This window comes from Phyllobates terribilis, unplaced genomic scaffold (assembly GCF_046119375.1).
Source record: "Phyllobates terribilis strain yellow unplaced genomic scaffold, ASM4611937v1 Scaffold_4__5_contigs__length_816908805, whole genome shotgun sequence".
Lineage (NCBI taxonomy): Eukaryota > Metazoa > Chordata > Amphibia > Anura > Dendrobatidae > Phyllobates > Phyllobates terribilis.
Window position 1 is genome coordinate 552,754,221 of NW_027362764.1, and position 20,735 is coordinate 552,774,955.

The 20,735-nt window shown below is 46.1% G+C and overlaps 1 protein-coding gene across 1 annotated transcript; it reads left to right on the plus strand.

Moving 5' to 3' along the window:
• Positions 1-260: 260 nt before the first annotated feature.
• On the plus strand, positions 261-19,488 carry LOC141264684 (uncharacterized). The gene is made up of 3 exons (XM_073676950.1): positions 261-355; positions 18,526-18,740; positions 19,142-19,488. The coding sequence occupies exons 1-3, from the start codon at positions 261-263 to the stop codon at positions 19,486-19,488; spliced, it is 657 nt and encodes a 218-aa protein (XP_073533051.1).
• The last annotated feature ends 1,247 nt before the right edge of the window (positions 19,489-20,735 follow it).

Consider the following 20,735-nt stretch of genomic DNA (forward strand, 5'->3'; position numbering starts at 1 on the left):
GGGCTTGGGATTCTTTTAAAGTTGTGAAGAATTTTCTAGGTAACGACAAAGATCCAAAAGGTAAGTCCCACAAGGAGAACATGCTGAAATGATTCAAAGCCTTAGGCTGTCTGATGAATTTGAAAATACATTTTTTACATTCCCTTTTGGACTAAGGTCCTGAAAACCTTGGTGCTATTAGCGAAGAGCAAGGAGAAAAATGTCATCAGGATAGCAAGGAGGTGGAACAACGACACCAAAGTGGATAAAATGTGAACATGATGGGGGACTACTGCTGGATGCTTCAAAGGGAAGATCCGCAGACCTTCTATAAGAGAAAAGTTATCAAGAGAAGCTTTGAAGAGGAAAGGAAAAGGTGCAAGAATGAATTTACAACAAAGTTGCACAATGAATGTTCAATAAATTTTATATATAATATTGTGTACATTTTTGGTACAATAAAGATTTTTCTTGTTCATCTCGCTTGTTCGGAAATTTACTCACGCTTTCTTCAAAATCCATAAGTGATGGTTAAAAATATAGAGTTGTTACTAGCTCTGGTTATTCCATGTTTGAATTGAATTAAATTGAGCATAGTTGCAAGTACTCGGTACTCACCCGAGCATCTCAGTACTCAAGATTAGAGATGAGCGTTGTTCTACTCGAACTGTTCGCCAATCTCAAATTCGAGCTGTTTTGGGCGGTGTTCAAGCCGTTCGGTGAACACGAACAATTTGAGAAAAATTCGGCTGTTCGAGGTTATGTTCGATAACTGTTCGTGCACCAAAATCATAACTGGATTTTTTCTCAGTAATGATGAAAATTAATGTTAATACGCAGTTTGAGTGTACAGCGGGGTGGGGGGAGGGGCAGGGGATGGATCTCTGCAGGAACAATGAAGATCTCCATTTTTTTTTCTCTTTCCCGCATTTGCAGGGGGGAGGTGCAATCTGTCAGCCTATCAGCAGCGCACACACGGAGCGAAGTGCTCTTTTTCACACAAGCAAGGGCATGTGTCATTGGCAGTGTTTGTCACATGTCCTTGCCCTATAAGACCAAGCCATTTTCCCCGTCGCCACCATTTTCTCACTGCTGCAGCTGCGTGTTAGACGGCACCGCTGTTGCTATGTGCGCTATACCTTGTTAATTTCAAGCCAATTTTCGCACAAATCTACAGATAGCTTGGGAGTAGGGAATAGTTGTGATTGCAGTCCTTTTAAGGACTAGGTTACAGCATTTCCTAAGACTTTTATCAGGCAGGTCTGTGCTCTTAAATAGATAGATTGTGGGAGTAAAGACTAATTGTAATTGGAGTCCTTTTCAGGACTAGGTTACATCAGTTCCTATCAGTTTTTGCCAGGCAGGTCTGTGCCAGTGCTGTGCAAGTTTTTTTCACAGCATTTGGCTGAATCTAGCAAAGCTAATCCTTTTTGGCCTATTGCAGAGTGTGTTAGTCAGATATACCACATGTGTATAGAATACCAATTTTTTTACTGCACCTAGTGAAGTAAAATATTTTGGGCATAGCATCATTCTATTAGTCCATCTATACTGACCTCCATCAGGTTGCAAATTGAATATAATTTTTTTCTGCATCTAGCTCTGAAAAAATATTGGGCTTCTAGCTGTGTGTGGGACTTGTTCTATTAATCCATCTATACAGACCTCCATCAGGTTGCAAACTGAATATATTTTTTTCTGCATCTACCTCTGAAAAAATATTGGGCTTCTAGCTGTGTGTGGGACTTGTTCTATTAATCCATCTATACAGACCTCCATCAGGTTGCAAACTGAATATATTTTTTTCTGCATCTACCTCTGAAAAAATATTCTGCTTCTAGCTGTGTATGGGATTTGTTCTATTAATCCATCTATACAGACCTCCATCAGGTTGCAAACTGAATATATTTTTTTCTGCATCTACCTCTGAAAAAATATTGGGCTTCTAGCTGTGTGTGGGACTTGTTCTATTAATCCATCTATACAGACCTCCATCAGGTTGCAAACTGAATATATTTTTTTCTGCATCTAGCTCTGAAAAAATATTGGGCTTCTAGCCGTGTGTGGGACCTGTTCTATTAATCCATCTATACAGACCTCCATCAGGTTGCAAACTGAATATATATTTTTTCTGCATCTACCTCTGAAAACATATTGGGCTTCTAGCTGTGTGTGGGACTTGTTCTATTAGTCCATCTATACTGACCTCCATCAGGTTGCAAACTGAATATATTTTTTTCTGCATCTACCTCTGAAAAAATATTGGGCTTCTAGCTGTGTGTGGGACTTGTTCTATTAATCCATCTATACAGACCTCCATCAGGTTGCAAATTGAATATAATTTTTTTCTGCATCTAACCCAGCCAATAGTTTTGGCCTAATACCACAGTTTGGCCACTCAGCTCTGCTCGGTTCCCATCCATTGTTTTTTTGTGCAAACAACTCCAGAGTTGTGAATTAGTTAACCACCAAAATGAGTGGAAAAAGGCCTGCTGCTGGTGGAAAGGGGAATAGGCGTGTTGGGAAGGGGAAAAAAGGTTGTGTCCGTGGGGTAGGTGTTAAAGCAACAGTAACATCTGCAGAAGAAAGACCATCTTCCAGCCAAACTAAAATGTCTACTTCTTTTAGCGGACAATGTGATAAGATCCCTTTCTTACGGCCACGCCAATCGCTACAAATTCCAGATGAGGCACAAAAACAGCAGGTGCTTCAACGGATATCAAGTGCTCCTTTAAGTGGGCTCTCCTCCACATCAACTTCAACATCACAAATACTCCAGTCCTCAAAGGTGTCACCCCAATCGCACTTGCTTCCTCACAGCTCCCAAATCTCCAGCTGCCCGTCTGAGTATGGGGTAGAACAGATGGTTGAGTCTGCAGAGCTGTTTACTCATACTATAGCCTGGGAATCAGAGGTCGACTCCAGCGCTTCTGTGAATCCAGACGAGGAAATGATCTGCACTGATGCCCAGAATCTTTATGAGTCGGATCCAGGACCAGACGCAGAAGGTTCTGACCATAATGTAGACCCTCATTCCCAAACTGTAACTCCTGTTGGTGGCGACAATGAGGAAGACGATGTTAAGACTCAAATACCTGATTGGAGCGACAACTTTAGTTTTTTGTCAGGGCAGGAACAGGTTGTCTCTGAGGACGACGGGTGTGATAACGCACAGGGTGATGATGATGAGGTTGGAGATTCCACTTACTGTCAACCCACAGTCAGCCAAGAGATGAGGTCAGCAGAGGAGGTGGAGGAAGATGCTAGTGACGACGAGGTCAGGTTGCGCCTTCCTGGACAGAGACGTAGTACTGGAAGCACGTCAACAACTGCATCCTCAAACACAACTCTGCCTCTCACCACAAGTCGTGGTGGCTCTTCAGGACGCATGGGTGCTAAGCCTTGCATAGCCTGGGCATTTTTTCAGATCGATAAAGATGACCCAACTCGTGTTATCTGTAACATTTGTCAGCAAAAGCTAAGTAGAGGCCAAAAAATACATAGTTTGAGTACTTCATGCATGAACCGGCACATGAACATGAAGCATAAGTTGCAGTGGGAAGCTCAGTGTGCTACAATGCGGCCTATCCGGCCGGGCCAACCACCGTCTGCCATATCTTGTGCATCTGCGGCCTCGTCATCCTCTGTGACTGGGGGGACAGCAATCACACCTGTTTTGGGGCGCAGACCTGCCACCTCTTTACCCGCTACAGCCAGCGTGTTTGGCAGGTCATCATTTTCTTTGGAGGTGGTAACACCAGCTGGTGTTGAGCGCTGTGCGACATCGATAGCACCACCTTTGGATCAAGGCAACCTAACATGTCCGCCTGCATCTTCCTCACAGACCGGCAGTTTGCCGGGGATACCCTTATCAACCCCGTCTAAGCAAAATAGCCAGCCCTCGGTCCCTCAGATGTGGACAAGTAAAAGACCATTTCCTCCTAGCCATGAGAAAGCTAAGAGGTTGAATTTCACCATCTGCAAGCTCTTGGCTACAGAAATGCTGCCTTTCCGCCTGGTGGACACAGAGGATTTTCGAGACCTTATGTCCGTCGCAGTGCCCCAGTACCAGATGCCCAGTCGGCACTACTTCTCAAAGAAAGGTGTGCCTGCGCTCCACCAGCATGTCGCACACAACATCACCGCTTCTTTGAGAAACTCTGTGTGTGACAGGGTGCATTTCACCACAGACACTTGGACGAGTATACATGGACAGGGGCGTTACATGTCGCTGACTGGGCACTGGGTAACTATGGTGACAGCAGGACAAGGGGCTGCTGTCCAAGTCTTGCCGTCCCCACGAGTTGTGCGTCAATCCTCTTTATGTCAAAGTTCCTCCACTGCTTCTGCCTCCTCAACCTCCTCTCGATCTTCCACCTGCACCCAAAGCCTGTCTGGTCATGCCACAAGCTTTATAACTGCGCAGAAGGGATCCTGCACACCTCCTTACTATGCTGGCAGTAGGGCTCAACGTCATCAGGCGGTTTTTACATTGAAATGTCTGGGAAATGTGAGTCACACAGCTGAGGAGTTGTGGTCAGCTCTGGAGAACCAATTTCATGAATGGTTGTCTCCACTGGACCTGAAACCAGGGAAGGCCATGTGCGACAATGCTGCAAACCTGGGTGCGGCCCTTCGCCGGGGCAATGTCACACACGTGCCTTGTATGGCTCATGTGTTGAACCTGGTTGTCCAGCAATTTTTAGCCCACTATCCCAGACTAGATGGCCTTCTGCAGAGGGCACGGTCGCTGTGTGCTCACTTTCGCCGTTCGCATCCCGCAGCTCAGCGACTTACATCTCTACAGAAGTCTTTGGGCCTGCCACTTCACCGGCTAAAATGCGATGTGCCTACCCGGTGGAATTCAACTCTGCACATGTTGCAGCGACTGTGGCAGCACCGACAAGCCCTGGTGCAATACGTTCTGACGTATAGCCTGGGCCAACGAGATCCAGAGGTGGGGCAAATCACGCTGGAGGAGTGGTCTCAGATCAGGGACCTATGCACCCTTCTGCACAGTTTTGAAATGGCGACAAAGATGTTTAGTGCTGACGATGCCATTATCAGCATGACTATTCCGGTGATTTACATGCTGGAGCACATGTTAAACAGAATTCGGAGTCAGGTGGTGGCACAAGAGGAGGTGGAGGAAGTAGAGGAGGAGGAGTTGTATGCGGAAGGGCTAACATCTGCAAGGTCCAGACGGTCGGCAGCACCAAGGCGGCAGGCATGTGAGGGTGGGGGAGATGGTTTTACCAGGGCGCATGGTAGCAGCCAAACTAGTGAGGAAGGTGCAGGAGCCCAGGAAGAAGTGGAGGACGAACTGATGGAAGACTCATCAGATGAGGGAGACCTTGATCACATTTCTGTTGTGCGAGGTTGGGGGGAGAGGACAGAGGAAGGAAGCATGATTGTTACCTCGCCACCAACACAACAGGGACTTGGTGCTCCTGGATGCGCAACACACATGAGTGCCTTCTTGCTGCACTACCTGCAACATGACCCTCGAATTGTGAGAATTAGAAATAATCCTGACTACTGGGTTGCCACACTGTTAGATCCCCGGTACAAAAGTAAATTTGCAGAAATTATTCCTGCCATAGAAAGGGATGCACGCATGCAGGAGTATCAGCAGAGACTGTTGCAGAATCTTACATGTGCTTTTCCACAAAATACCAGTGGTGCACGTATTGAATCTCACAGTTCCAACTTGCCAACCGTGGGACCGTCAAGTGTTCAGCACTCAAACCGTAACAGAACCACAGTATCTGCTGGTAACATCAATTTTGCGGAATCATTTCACCACTTTTTTAGCCCATCCTTTGCAAGGCCACAGGAGACAAGAAGTCTGACACATAGTCAACGCCTAGAGACGATGGTACAGGAGTATCTCCAAGTAAACATTGAAGCCACGACTGTGTCACTGGACCCTTGCTCTTTTTGGGCTTCCAATCTGGATAAATGGCCGGAGCTAGCCACTTACGCCTTGGAGATCTTGTCATGCCTCGCAGCCAGCGTTCTGTCTGAACGTGTGTTCAGCGCTGCTGGTGGTGTGCTGACAGATAAGCGCACGCGGCTCTCCACTGATAATGTAGACAGACTCACGTTCATAAAGATGAACAAATCATGGATCCGAAACGACTTTTCTACCCCTGTGTCATCCTGGGGAGAGTAAAAGCTTGATGATTGGTTAAAATCACCCTACCAACCGTTTTAAGCTTTCAAATTACTAATCATGTTTATCTGTATCTTGACTGAAAATAATTTGGGCTTTGTAGCAGTGTGCAGCACTGATCCTATTAGGCCATCTATACTAAAGCTTCACCAGATTTAAAATTAATAATAATTTTTAGCTGCATCTAGCCCGGAAAATAATTTTGGGGCTCCGAGATGCGCAAGACACATAAGTGCCTTCTTGCTGCACTACCTGCAGCATGACCCTCATATTGTCAGAATTCGAAGTAATCATGACTACTGGGTTGCCACACTCTTAGATCCCCCAAACTTTTCGATCAACCTTTTCATTTTAATAAAGACAAAAAAATGGTCATTTTTGAAATTATAAGCATTAGCAGGTTGTTATAAACTGAAATCAAACAGTTTTCAACTCAAAACTTTATTCTAGGTGATGTTACATTTTCACATAGGACCCCTTGTTCGAAAGGAGCTTCTGAACTCTCTCGTCCATTGAATTTGTCAGGTTTTGGATGGTTTCTGCTTCAATTGTTTTGCATGAGGACAGAATACCCTCCCAGAGCTGTTGCTTAGATGTGAACTGCCTCCCGCCATCATAGACACTCCTTTTGATGATGCTCTAAAGGTTCTGAATAGGGTACAGGTCAGGGGAGCATGGGGGTCACACCATAAGTTTGTCCCCTTTTATGCCCATATCAGCCAGAGATGCAGATGTTTTATGTGCAGCATGAGATGGTGCATTATCATGCAGAAAAATGATCTTGCTGTGAAATATACGGTTCTTCTTCTTGAACCATGGCAGGAAGTGCTGTTTGAGAAAATCCACATACATTATGGAGTTCATCTTTAGCGCCTTCAGGGATCCTAAAGGGGCCGACAATCTCTCTCCCCATGATTCCAGCCCAAAACATTACTCCACCTCCTCCTTGTTGGCGCTGTAGCCGTGTTTGCGTGGGGTGTCCATCAGCCAGCCATCCTCCACTCCATCCATCTGGACCATTGAGCGCTGCACGGCACTCATCCGTGAACAAAACAGTTTTGAAATCAGTCTTCATGTAATGTTTGGCCCACTGGAGCCGTTTCTGCTTGTGTGAAGTGGATAGAGGAGGTCGACAGGATGGCGTATGCACAGCTGCAAACCTCTGAAGGACCCTGCATCTTGTTGTTCGGGGGACGTTGGAGGCACAAGCAGCTTCAAAAACTTGTCTGCTGCTATGACAAGGCTTTTTTGCCGCTGCTCTTTCAACCTGACGTAATTGCCTGTAGGAAAGAGTCCTCAATTTACCCTTATCAGCACGCACACGTGTGTACTGTGAATCAGCTACATACTTCTTGATTGCCAAGACACTTCATCCTGATCATCGCACAATGTTGATTGTAGTCATGCCTTGACCTAAACACTCCACAATTTGTTGCTTCTCAGCAGCCGACACATCCTTTTTCTTTCCCATTTTGGCAGAAAATGTAGGCTGCTTAATAATGTGAGACAACCTTCTTAAGTAGTCTTGCCTTTCATTGGACACACCTGCCAAACTAATTAGCACAGGTGTCTGCAATTGCTTACAGTGATATAAAGAGCCCTGACACACATCACCATCAATGAGTTTAACTGACAAACAAACAAATTCTTCCCTTATCACTACTAAACACTTTTTGCATAATAATTTGGAACGCAGTGTACATGTGCTTTTCCACAAAACACCAGTGGTTCACGTAGTGAATCTTACAGTTCTAACTTGCCAACCGTGGTCTGTATGGAGTTGTTCAATAAAGGGCCCAAAATTAAGATAACATAGATGGGAGAGGTCTCTATGATTAGGAATTCCTAAGTATTTGATACCCTGTGAGGGCCAGGCAAAGGGAAAGTTGGACTGGATGGAATCCTATATGGATTTGGGGAGGGAGACATCAAGGGCCTCAGACTTCGCTGCATTGATTTTAAAATTTGACCATGTAACAAAGTGATCTATTTCAGCCATAACAGCATGGATGGATATATGTGATTGAGTGATATATACTAGGACATCATCAGCAAATAGAGAGCACTTGTACTCGGTGCCTCCCACATCAATCCACCTAATATTGGGGTTATGGCGAATTGATGAGAGCAGGTGCTCCGTCACTAGGATGTATAAGAGAGGGGACAGAGGACATCCCTGCCTTGTCCCATTGGTGATTGTGAAAGGTGATGAAAATGTTCTGATGCACCCCCTGGGCCTTGGGACACCCGGAGCCGGACCCTTTTTGGTGGATGCTGGTGGTTGTAGTCTTCGTGGCTGCGACCCGGTTCCGTGGCTCAGGGTGGTCAAACCAGTGGCGGAACTATTTATGTGGTTTTGATGTTTAAATGTCCGACTACGCCACCCGTGGATTGCGGTCAGAGTGAACCGCCGCTGCAGGGCAGACCGCTGAGGCTGGTGTTGTGGGTGCAGTAGAGCGTAGCATAACTCCCCACGGGAGGAGTATAGCCTCAGGGCAGTGTATGCGGAGGATGGGGGTGATGGTGCAGGGCAGCAGCAGTAACGACACGGAGTCAGTGATGCAGTCCAGGGCCTTTACTCACAGTTATTATTATCCAGACCACGTCTGCAGGTAACGGCTGCCCATGTCGTACTGTGCTCACCAGGTGAGGGGCTCAGACAACTCCCAGATAACTTTGGAGCGCTTCACAGGACCCCCTTTGTGTGTCCTTTGTCTGGCCTTTCTTACCAACCCTTCTGTCCGGCTGCCTCGGGCCTCCTCTTGGTAAACTTGGCGCCAGTTTCCCTGACCCTATGTGGTGCCTTCCTAGCGGGTGTAGCAAGGGGCTGCGCCACATAAAATGTCACAGCCTCCGGTTTCTAGCTGAAGGTCGTTTCCTGCCTCCACTAGTTTCGGGGACCGGTCTCCCCCTTTGGCCTGACCCCTCCACACAGGTGGATTCGGGCGTGCGGTGGCGACTCGCCCGTCCGCACCCCTGGGATCCCTTCATTCCTCGTTCCTGGAGCCTTCTCCGCTCCTCTTCCTTCCTTCTCCCTCTTCCAGGCCTGGGCCTCTGTTACTAGGCCCGCCTCCGGAGCAGAGCTCATGCAGAGCCCCTGCTCCCTGCCACTTCTGCTCAGACTTCTCTGCACTGAACTAAGATGGTGCCCACCTTTTATACTCCCTTCTCAATGCACCCAGGAACTGCTTCCTCCCTGCTCCTGCACTACAGGGTTCCCCTTCCTCAGTGTTCCCTCCCCCCACTCCAGCCAGGGACAGGGACTGTCATGCCCATCTCAGAGGCATATTGGTCGCCCTGCCCCACGGCAATGTGGTGTAATGCATGCAGGTGTCGGGTCCTGATCCACACTCCATCTTTACCTGAGAGTGAGATATCACACCTCTGCGTGAGGTGCAATACCTCTGTAGCAACCGAGCCCTCAGGGTGCTACAGTTCCATTTATCTTCAGCCTAGGTGACGTATTGTGATACAGGGCCGTGATTTTGGCTATAAAAGGGTCCCCTAGACCCCTACCCCAAGCTTTTTAAGAGAATCATATATGGCGTGCCAGGAGACTCTATGGAATGCTTTCTCAGCATCCAACGAGAGTATCTAATTACAAATTTTTAACTGCATCTAGCCCAGGAAATACTTTGTGCCTAGTAGCAGTGTCTGCTAGTCAGCGGATTATCCCGGCTGTTAAGCAAGCTACACCACCTGTAGTTTAGACACTTAATTTTTTCAAAGGAAATGCTTCGGGACCATGGGATACTCAGTGAAGAGCATCAGGAGGCACCCCAAGGCATAGGGGCTGCGACTGGCAGTAGGATGCCTTGCGGTGGACAGCCGAGCTCGATCCTTATAAAAGCTTTTTAACTGCAGCAGCTTTAGTGGACGCTACTGGAGCTGGAATTACGCGGCTGCTGGCATGAGACTTGCCCTCCAATAGATCCTTGTAAATGGATTTAAAGTGTATTCATTCAAATTAGAGAGACAATTTAAATTAAAAAGCTTAGAGCTGCCTCCACCACAGGGGGGCTCGCTCGACCCACCAGCGGACAGGCACCAGTATTGGGAGAGGGGGGCTGGCCATCAGGGTTCACCGCGGCTCTGGCACAAACCCGGCGACACGGAGGTGGCACGGGCAGGAGCGGACTGGCCGTGTCGGCTTCTCACTTTTTGGATTTTAGAAGGGCATGACATGCCTATATCTGTGTCTCCCCCTCCTTTTACTCCTCCACCTCTTTTATTTTCGCATGACTATATGTACTTGTCACTTTTCCATGTGTTAGTTATGTCTTCTGAGCAGTTTGTCAGCTTTTGGACACCTTTGAAGGTGTTTTCTATGTGTTTCTATGTGTTTTTGTTTGCCTGCCATTGGTTTTAACGGTGTTCGAAGGTGTTCGACGAACAGTTCGACGAACAGTTCGGCGAACACACGGGTGTTCGACGAACCGAACTGAACTCGAACACTACGGGGGTGACTCAACACTACTCAAGATGCTCGGAGCTCGCCAAGTACTTGCAAAATGCTCGGGCGGATGCTCGGGTCCCCTCCCTGCATGTTTAGCGCTCTTTAGAGCGCCAATCAGCATGCAGGGATTGCCTGCCACTCACTGTAATGCCGCAGCCATGTTGGTTGTGGCATTACAGTGATTGGCTGGCTGCACAGCATCATAAGGTCTATATCAGACCTGGCGCCGCATTGCTCGTTAGTCTACTCCGCAATCAGCCAGTGTAGGGGGTGGTGCAGCTGATCAAGGGAGAGATTTGATTGTGTATTGGGTAGTGTAGGGAGAAAACAAGTACATTACACATATCTATCTCAACAAACAGTCCTTCTGAGGACTAATCCATCTGCAGAGATATCAGGAAGGCAGTGTATAAAGGTAGGCAGGCAGTGTATATAGCAGACTGCAGTGCATATAGCACAAGAGGCTCGATTCCAGCTCTGCCTTCTGCTGCAGTTAGACATTTCTAGACAAAGGCCCAGGTCTCAGGGGCCAGGAATAATTTTTTTGGGATCTTAATCCTCATTATTTGCTTAAAAAGCAATCCAGAGAACAACGCTTTTATGCGCCATTTGCTTGTTGGCACTACAGAATACAGCCAGGTCCTTTCCATATTACAGCGCTAAAAATCCAGCTATTTAAAACTGTGGTTTGTCCGTCACGCGGATCACATATACTTGCGCTGAAAATACTGCCATTTTTGTCCTCCATTCAAATTTTTTTTCAGTGTGTCAGCAAAGTCTTTGACACTGGTTTGCTGTCCAAAATACTTACCTATAGGCCAGGTATTTAAAACTGTGGTTTCTCTGTCACACGGATCACATATAATTGCGCTGAAAATACTGCCATTTTTGGCCTCCATTAAAAAATTTTTTCAGTGTGTCAGCAAAGTTTTTGACACCGGTTTGCTGTTCAAAATAGTTACTTACAGGTCAGGTATTTAAAACAGTGATTTGTCAGTCACACGGATCACATATACATTTTCTGAAAATTCTGCCATTTCTGGCCTCCATTCTAACTTTTTTTCACTGTGTCAGCAAAGTTTTCGACACCGGTTTGCTGTTCAAAATACCCCTTGGCCAGGTATTTAAAACTGTGGTTTCTCCATCACACAGATTTCAAAATTCAGCCATTTGTAGTGAGTGTGGAAGATATTGTCCTCCATTTAAAATGGGCATGGCGCGTGGCAAGGGACAGGGAACTGGACGAGATGGTGATGGTGCATGCAGAGGCAGATGCCGTGGGCAAGCTGAAATTGTGCCACAACAAACACCCACATCTTATCGCCCGACCTTCCTGTTCCAATTGCTAGGGGACCGCAGCACACCACTGTAGAACCCAGAGCAGTGTCAAAAGGTTGTTGGCTGGATAGCGGATAATGTTTCCAGTCACTTAGCTACCACCACCACCCTGTCCTCCACACGGTCAAGTCTCAGTAGCCGTGAGTCTGGACTGCATATTCCTCACCCTAATCCTCCTTCCTACCACCATACTGAGTGCCTAGAGACAACTGATCCCACACATGGACACTCTGAAGAGCTGTTCACTTTTCCATTTATAGATTCTGGCCTCTCACCTGGTCCACTTGAAGTGGGGCAAGAGGAGATCTCATGTAGCGATGCCCAAATATTTGAGCAGCCACGGTCACATGAAGGCAACGGTGGGAAAGTGTCACAAGAGGTGGACGATAATGAGACACAATTGCCAGAAAGTCAGGAGGAGGACCAGGGTGCGGTAGAGGAAGACGAGGTGGTGGATGATATAGTAACTGACCCAACCTGGCAGGAGGACACGCAGAGCGAGGACAGCAGCACACAGGGGGAAAGAGTCAGAGCACCACAAAAGGCAAGAAGAAGCAGTGTGATGGCTGCAGAAGGCAGGCAACCGTTCCCCGTAACACCAACATGAAGGAAGATGCCAGTACAACTGTTAGGTCTTCCGAAGTCTGGTTATTTTTTAAAGACTCTAACCCCAAAAAGGCCATTTGCACCACCCGACAGGCCAGCATCATCAGGGGTGGCAAAACAAGCAGCCTGACCACCACGAGCATGATCAGGCACATGGCAGCAAAGCACCCGACTTTGTGGGCCAAACCCCAGGGTCCAGGAACAGTGTCTGCGGGTGGCACAATTGCTTCATCCGCTGTTGTGCATGCAAGCCAATCCCCTGTCCATGGTGCATGCGAAGATGCCTACTGCCCTGCACCTGTCATTGCACACTCTCAAGTAGCAGCATTAAGATGCACATCCACTGCCTTGTCCCAGCACAGCATTCAGTTGTCCATACCCCCATCCTTGGAACGCAAGCACATATACGCAGCCAACGCCACACAGGCCATACTTCTTACTTCCCACATTTCACGACTGCTTGCACTCGAAATGTTGCCTTCTAGGCTCGTGGAGATGAAAGCATTCCTAAACATGATGGCAGCGGCCGTCCCTCGGTACTCGGGCCCCAGCCGCCACTATCTCTCCTGGTGTGCCGTCCCCGCATTACAGAAGCACGTGTCCCAAAACATTAGCCGTGCCCTCAACAACGCAGTTACCAGGAAACTCCACCTAACCACGGACACATGGATAAGTGCGTGTGGGCAGGGACGGTACATCATACTGACGGCACACTGGGTTAACATAGTGGAAGCCGAGACCTAATCGGACCTTGGGACGGAACACGTCCTCCCGACGTCAAGGATTGCAGGCCCTAGGTCAACCAGGTTGCCCCCACAGTCTACAGCTCCTGCACCTCATCCTCCTCAGCCTCTTCCTCCTCTTCAGCCTCCATCTCTGAAATGACCACATCAGTCACAAGCTGGAAGCACTGCAGCACTGTCTCGGCCAAGCGGCAATAGGCTGTGCTGAAGCTAATAATCTTAGGTGACAAACCGCACAATGCTGAAGAGTTGTAGACAGCTCTGAAAGAGCAGGCAGATCTGTGGCTCACACCGCTGAACCTACAGCCAGGCATGGTCGTGTGTGACAATGGCCGGAGCCTGGTGGCAGCTCTGAGGCGAGCTCACACACGTAACATACCTGGCCCATGTGCTTAACCTCGTGGTTCAGGGATTTCTCAAATCCTACCCGGAGCTGCTGGATCTGCTTGTTAAAGTACACCGCCTGTGTGCACATTTTAGAAAGTCACCTACATCTTCTGCCGCCCTTGCCGTGTTTCAGCAGTGTTTGCAGCTTCCGGCTTACAGACTGGTGTGTGATGTCCCCACGCATTGGAACTCTACACTGCAGTTGTTGGGAAGGATTTGTGAGCAGAAGAGGGCAGTTGTTGAGTACCAGCATCATCACGGCCGTCGGTATTCAGTTCAGACTCCACATATAAGACCTCTGGAGTGGACATGGATGTCAGACATATGTACAATCCTCCAAAACTTTGAGGATTCCACCAAGATGGTGAGCAGCGGTGGTGCCATAATTAGCATCACCATCCCGCTTCTCTGTCTTCTGAAATGCTCTCTGCTCACAATCAAAGAGGATGCATTGCAGGCGGAGCACAATGAGATGGAGCAAGGAACCATACAGGGTGACGTGGATTGGGTGACAATGAGGAAGAGGAGGAGGAGGAGGAAGAACAGGAGCTAGTTTCCTGTGCTATAAACGGTACTACCTGCACAACTGTCATACCCTCTGTTCAGCGTGGATGGCCAGAGGACAGAGAGGAGGAGGAGAAGGAGGAGGAGAGCATGGTCAGTCATCCTCTTGGTGAGGACACGGAAGTATTGCCTGTGTGGCACACTTGGCTGAGTTTATTTTACGCTGCCTTTCCCATGACCCTTGCGCTCTCAAAATTTTGGGTGACAGTCATTACTGGTTGGTGACATTTCTAGACCCACGCAACAAGGAGAACTTTACATCTCTTATTCCTGAGGCAGATAGTTCTACAAAAATGGGGCAGTACTAGAAGGCCCTTGTTGCGGAGCTATTAAAAAAATTCCCAACTGAAAACGCTGACGGCAGAGGTCACAGTTTGTTGGACAACCAAGGAGTACAGGCGACAGAGACACAACTTCAATCCAGCAGAGGCAAGGGACCACTGTCAAAGTTCTGGGAGAATTTTATCAGCCCCTCCCATTGCACAAACCCTGAGGCTAAGGGTTTTCTTACAAGGAGTGCAAAGTTTGGGAAGATGCTGAGGGAGTACCTTGCCGACTGTACCAACGTCCTCCGCGATTCCTCTGTGCCTTATAATTATTGGGTATCCAAGCTGGATGCGTTGAATGATCTGGCTCTCTACGCCTTGGAGGTCCTGGCCTGCCCTGCCACCAGCGTTTTATCAGAGCGGGTTTTTAGTGCCGCTGGTGGAATTATAACTGATAAGTGCATCCACCTGTCAACTCAAAATGCTGACAGGTTGACTCTTATAAAAATGAAAAAGGGCTGGATTGGGCCAGACTTCTCAACACCACCGAATGAGAGCAGCGTAATACAAACTCAAATCCAGTGTCTTTTCTTGGGAGGTGTATTCCCATGCACCTCTTCACACCCACAAATGGGTATACGCTTCCTGATTTTGGCTATTTGCTTTTGTCCTCCTCCTTCTCCTCATCCTCATCCTCCACCACCATATCACACTTGTGACTGTGGTCTGTGATGCAACACCCACATAATTTTTTTAAAGGGTGTTTATGATGCCCGTAAAAAAAATTTTTATACAGTTTGTTCATGTATACCCCCCAGTGATAAATGTTTGTCAGCCCATACACTTAGTGCATGGGCAATACAAGTATAGGAGACACGCTTCTTTCTAATGGGAACATTTTTTTATGAGGCCCTCCTTCACGTCTCTTCCAAAGGGCATTGCAATGCCTCCCAATTTTTGGCAGCCCTTGCATTCACTGTATAGGCAAACACAATGGGAGACCCACTTCCTAATAATGGGAACATTTTTTTCAGGAGGCCCTCCTCTACATCTCTTCCAAGGGCATTGGGGTGAGTCTAAATTTTTGGCAACCCTTGCATTCACTGCATAGGCAAACACAATGGGAGACCAAGTTCCTCATAATGGGAACATTGTTTTTAGGAGGCCCTGTGAGCTCCATGTTTCTTCCAAGTGGCATTGGAGTGCCTCCAAATTTTTGGCAACCCTTGCATTCACTGCATAGTCAAACACAATGGGAGGCCTACTTCCTAATAATGGGAACATTGTTTTCAGGAGGCCCTCCTCTAAGTCTCTTCAAAGGGGTATTGGAGTGCGTCTAAATTTTCAAAGGGGTTTTCGGGTTTGTCCAAATTTTGGGCAGCCCTGCCACTCACTGCATACACAATAACAGTATAGGAGACCCACTCTTTAGTAATGGGAACAATGAAACATAGCCGGCTGATGTCTCTCTAGGAATAGTGAGGGCCGACTGCTGGCCCTTTAATAATAGCATAGGCCGCCTGAGGGCCCTATAAAAATAGGCTTTGTGACTTTCAGAGTCCCTCCTTCATAAATGAAACACGATGTGTCGGAGGATATCTCACACACCAAATGGCCAGATAAGGTTGTAAAATGTTAAAATGACATTTCCTGGTAAATGCATTTGTCACGGTTGAAAGCAATGCAAAAGTGTAAAAACACATCAAAAATGCTACGTGTGAAAATAGCCCAAGGCGTGGAGGAGCATTTTTGTTTTTGGTTATTTATTTTGCTTTATATACAAGTCATTACCCTGGAAAGGATGTTCCTTAACATATTTCCCAGGAAAATCCATTTTGTTTTCTTTTTTGTATGTTTTATTGTGAGTCCGTAAAAGTGGCGTAATACCTCTGACAACGTTGTTGACAGATATGAACTAGGATTCAGAAATGCTTCTAGGGGTCTTCCCCATGCTGATCCCTTGTCATTTGAGCACTGTTCCCATCGATTTGGGCAATTTTTATGCCCTCTGCAGACCGCCGGGGGAGCCGCCTGAAAAATGCTCGAGTTTTCCATAGACTTATATTGGGCTCGTTGCTCGGGTCGAGCACCCGAGTATTCCAATGTGCTCGTCCCGAGCATCAAGCACCCACCATTTTAGTGCTTGCCCATCACTAATGCACAGTACTCCCACAGAAACGTATGTAGAGTAGAAAAATTTATTTTTAGGCACACTACTCTTACAACCTCAGGTGCAGTTTGGAAAAAGATGTTTTTATGCAGAGTACTCCAACAGACACTGGTGCAGATTAGAAAAAATTGTTTTTACCCACACTATTCCCACAGGCACGGGTGCAAAGTAGAACATTTTTTTTATGCACACTACTCCCACAGACATGGGTTCAGAGTTGAAAATTTGTTTTTATGCACAGTAAAACCACACACATGGGTGCAGAATAAAAAAAGTGGCTTAAAGTTACACTACTCCCACAAACTCATGTGCAGAGTAGAAAATTTGTTTTTACGCGCAGTACTCCCAGAGACAGGTGTGCAGAGTAGAAATAAAATGTTTTTATGCACACTACTCTCACAGATACATGTGCAGAGTACAAAAAATTATTTTTACACACACTATTCCCACAGGCACGGGTGCAGAGTAGAAAAATTTGTTTTACGCACAGTAGTCCCACAAACATGGGTGCAGATTAGAAAAAATGTTTTTATGCACAGTAGTCCTACACATATGGGTGCAGAGTGAAAAAAATGGCTTAAAGGCACACTACTCCTACAGACACGGATGCAGAGTAAATAAAATTGTTTTTACGCACACTACTACCACGGACACGGGTGCAGAGAAGAAAAAATAGTTTTCATGCACAGTACTCCCACAGACACGAATGCAGAGTAAAAAAGTGTTTTTATGCAAAGTACTACACAGACACGGGTGTAGATTAGAAAAAATTGTTTTTATGCACAGTACTCCCATACACACAGGTGCAGATTAGAAAAATTTGTCTTTAGGCACACTACTCTGACAGACACAAGTGCAAAGTAGAAACATTTGTTTTTACATATAGTATTCCCATGCACATGGGTGCAGAGTAGAAAATATAGTTTTTAGGCACAGTACTCCCACAGACACGGATGCAGAATACAAAAGCTTGTTATTATGCACACTACTCTCACAGACACTGATGCAGAGTAGAAAACTTTGTTTTTATGCACACTACTCCTACAGACGCAGATGCAGTGTAGAAAATTTAGTTTTAACGCACAGTACTCCCACACACACAGGTGCAGAGTAAAATAAGTGGCTTAAAGGCACATTACTTTCACAGACACTGGTACAGAGTTCACAGAGGTTTAACACTAGAACTACTGATGGAGTCATTTTGACTCCTTTCGTTTTTTATTTCTCTTCTGTGACTACATTTTTCAGAATTCCGGCTTGAAACTCGGTGACTTTTCCTCAAATATGATGTGAAAAAAGATTTTGTGAGAATAAATAATTTTGGTGAAAAATTTGCGCGTTTTTTTCAAAATTTACCAAGAACTACTGAAGGGAGTCATTTTGACTCCCTACTATATTTTGAGGTCCTTTTGTCACTAAATGTTGCTATAAAGTTTTGTGCATAATTTTTTCACTCTGTCTTATTTACCCTGATGTTCATATAGATGTAGTTCAATTTACATGTCAACTTTTCACATTTTCCTTGTGTTTTACCTGCTTGTATTACTGTGTAATGCTGAACAAAATAGCTTGTTTACTCTAGGCTCTTATCTTATGCTAATGAAGGGTGGTGTTTTTCTAAGGTCCTAGCAGGAGACAGTATTCTGGATAGTAACTTTACTTTCAGTTCAGCTGAAGAGACAAAGAGAACAGACGCAGACATACGAGCTCTGAAGACTCATACAGGTATGAATTGTTATGAAATAGTTTAGCTGTCTGTCAACTGATTCAGCCCACATACTTTTGAAGGTGGCAGAACAGTTATTATTTCTTTTAGTTTTCATTTCATTTCTATTTTTCAGCAGGGAACTATATAGAATTACGGAATTTGTGAGGAATATGGAGAGAAGACGTTTGATAAAGCCTCAGGATATTCTGGCTACTTTGCAATCCATACCGGAGGATGAATCGGAATCCGAATTGCAGGAACATGTATTTGATTCTGACAGTGATGAAGATTTCATTCCTCAGAACATATCAAGGGAATCTGAAGACTCAGAAGGAACAAATCCAGAAGGTAAGTAGTTATGTGTATTTATTTGTTCTTCCACACACTGAGTTAGGGCCTGTGCACACTAGCAGAATTCTGGCTGAATAGCCATCTGGATATTCTTGCCGCAATACAGGCCGTACCTGCCCGCTCATGCCTGAAGCTCCGCTTCGAACCCCGGGCTGGAGCCGCTGTCAGGGACAGAGCAGCGCTTGCTTACGCGCGAGCACGGCTCCGTCCCAGACAGCGGCTCCAGCCCGGGGTTCGGAGCGGAGCTTCAGGTATGAAACTCCGCTCTATACCTGAGCGGGCAGGTACGGGCCGGATTGTGGTGAGAATATCCGGTCGGATATTCCGCCGCTAATCCAGCCAGTGTGCACGGACCCTTACAAAACAAAAATTCTAAATATTCATCAACTTTTTTACAGATATTCTAAGCACATCAACTGGGGATCGGGCTCATGCAGTTGTGTTGCCTCGTGACCATCCTCCTGGTCGTGGACAGAAAAAATCAGCAAAACGTCCCAGAAATGAAAGAACAACAGATAACGATGGCGGCGAAGGTAATGCAACAACAAACACCAGAGAAGGCGAATCTGAAGGAATACTAGTTTCAGCGGATGGTATTCAATGGAAACCTGTTGAAATTGGAGAACACTTGCCTGGTAGGCGTGACAGCCAAAATATTCTTCGAGAAGCACCTGGCCCTACAGGATATGCCAGAAGAAATATCATTATCGATAGTCCTTTTGAGCGCATGGCGTTTATTTTTTGATTCATATATATTGACACATATAAAGAACTGTACGCTTGCAGAAGCATGCAGGAACAATAATTTACAGTTTACTCTATCTGATGAGGAGCTAGATGCATTCATTGCGATATTCTATGCTCGTGGAATATCTGGCACGAACCGTCACTCGATTAGCAGTATTTGGTGTAATGACTGGGGAATACCGTTTTGCAAAGCGACAATGTCTAGGGACCGCTTTGTTGAAATTATGAGGTTTCTCAGATTTGATGAGAAATCTACTCGATCGGAGAGACTGCAAACGGACAAGTTTGCTCTATTTTCTACTGTGTGGGACAGGTTTATTGAAAATTGCATTGCGTGTTACAAACCTGGCCCATACATAACGGTGGATGAGCAACTTTTCCCAAGAAAAACTAGGTGTCCATTCACGCAGTACATGCCTTCCAAACCAGATAAATATGGCCACAAATATTGGCTAGCTGTTGATAAGAGGAGCAAATATCTGGCAAATGGCTTCCCTTATCTAGGCAAAGATGACACACGCCGTGCTGAGGACCGTTTAGCTGACCATGTGGTAATGAAGTTATTGGACCCGTTTTTGAAAAAAGGTCGCAATGTTACAACCGATAATTATTTTACTTCAGTAAAATTAGCTAAACAGCTAAAAAGCAAAGGAACAACCATCGTGGGAACACTGAACAAGATAAGGCGAGAAGTGCCTAAAGAAATAAAATCCATGAAAGAGGAATTGTACAACACTAAAGTGTTTAGAAATGAAGACAATTTTACACTTACAGTATATCAAGGAAAGCCCAACAAAAATGTTGCCATTTTGAGTTCCGTCCATCCAGATGTTGTTGTTGCGTCTGATTCCGCTAAAAAAACTCCAGAAACGGTAAAGTTTTACAATGAAACAAAATATGGAGTAGATGTAGTGGATCAGATGGCACAAAAATATACCACACGAACATGCACAAGGAGATGGCCTGTTCATGCATTTGAAAATGCCTTAGACTTTGCGGGTATAAATGCATGGATAATATTCAAGGAGATTACCCACCAAAAAATGTCACGCAAGGCATTTTTGCAAACGCTTGTGAGAGAGTTGAGTGGTCCTTATGTCACAGATAGGGAAAAGGGTTCCACGTCCCAAGTTTCTACATGCTCAGAAGTGATGGTTCAAACAAAATTTTGCCAGATCAAATAAAAGTGCAAGAAAAATAGATCTGTCGGAAATTGTAAGACTTGTGGTAAGTCTTTGTGTGGGC

Excerpts from the sequence above, each read along its gene's own strand:
- LOC141264684 (XM_073676950.1), top strand. The coding sequence starts at position 261 with ATGGGGGACTACTGCTGGATGCTTCAAAGGGAAGATCCGCAGACCTTC. Across the intron at positions 356-18,525 it reads TTTGAAGAGGAAAGGAAAAG|CAGGGAACTATATAGAATTA; the intron begins GTGCAAGAATGA and ends TCTATTTTTCAG. Across the intron at positions 18,741-19,141 it reads AGAAGGAACAAATCCAGAAG|ATATTCTAAGCACATCAACT; the intron begins GTAAGTAGTTAT and ends ACTTTTTTACAG.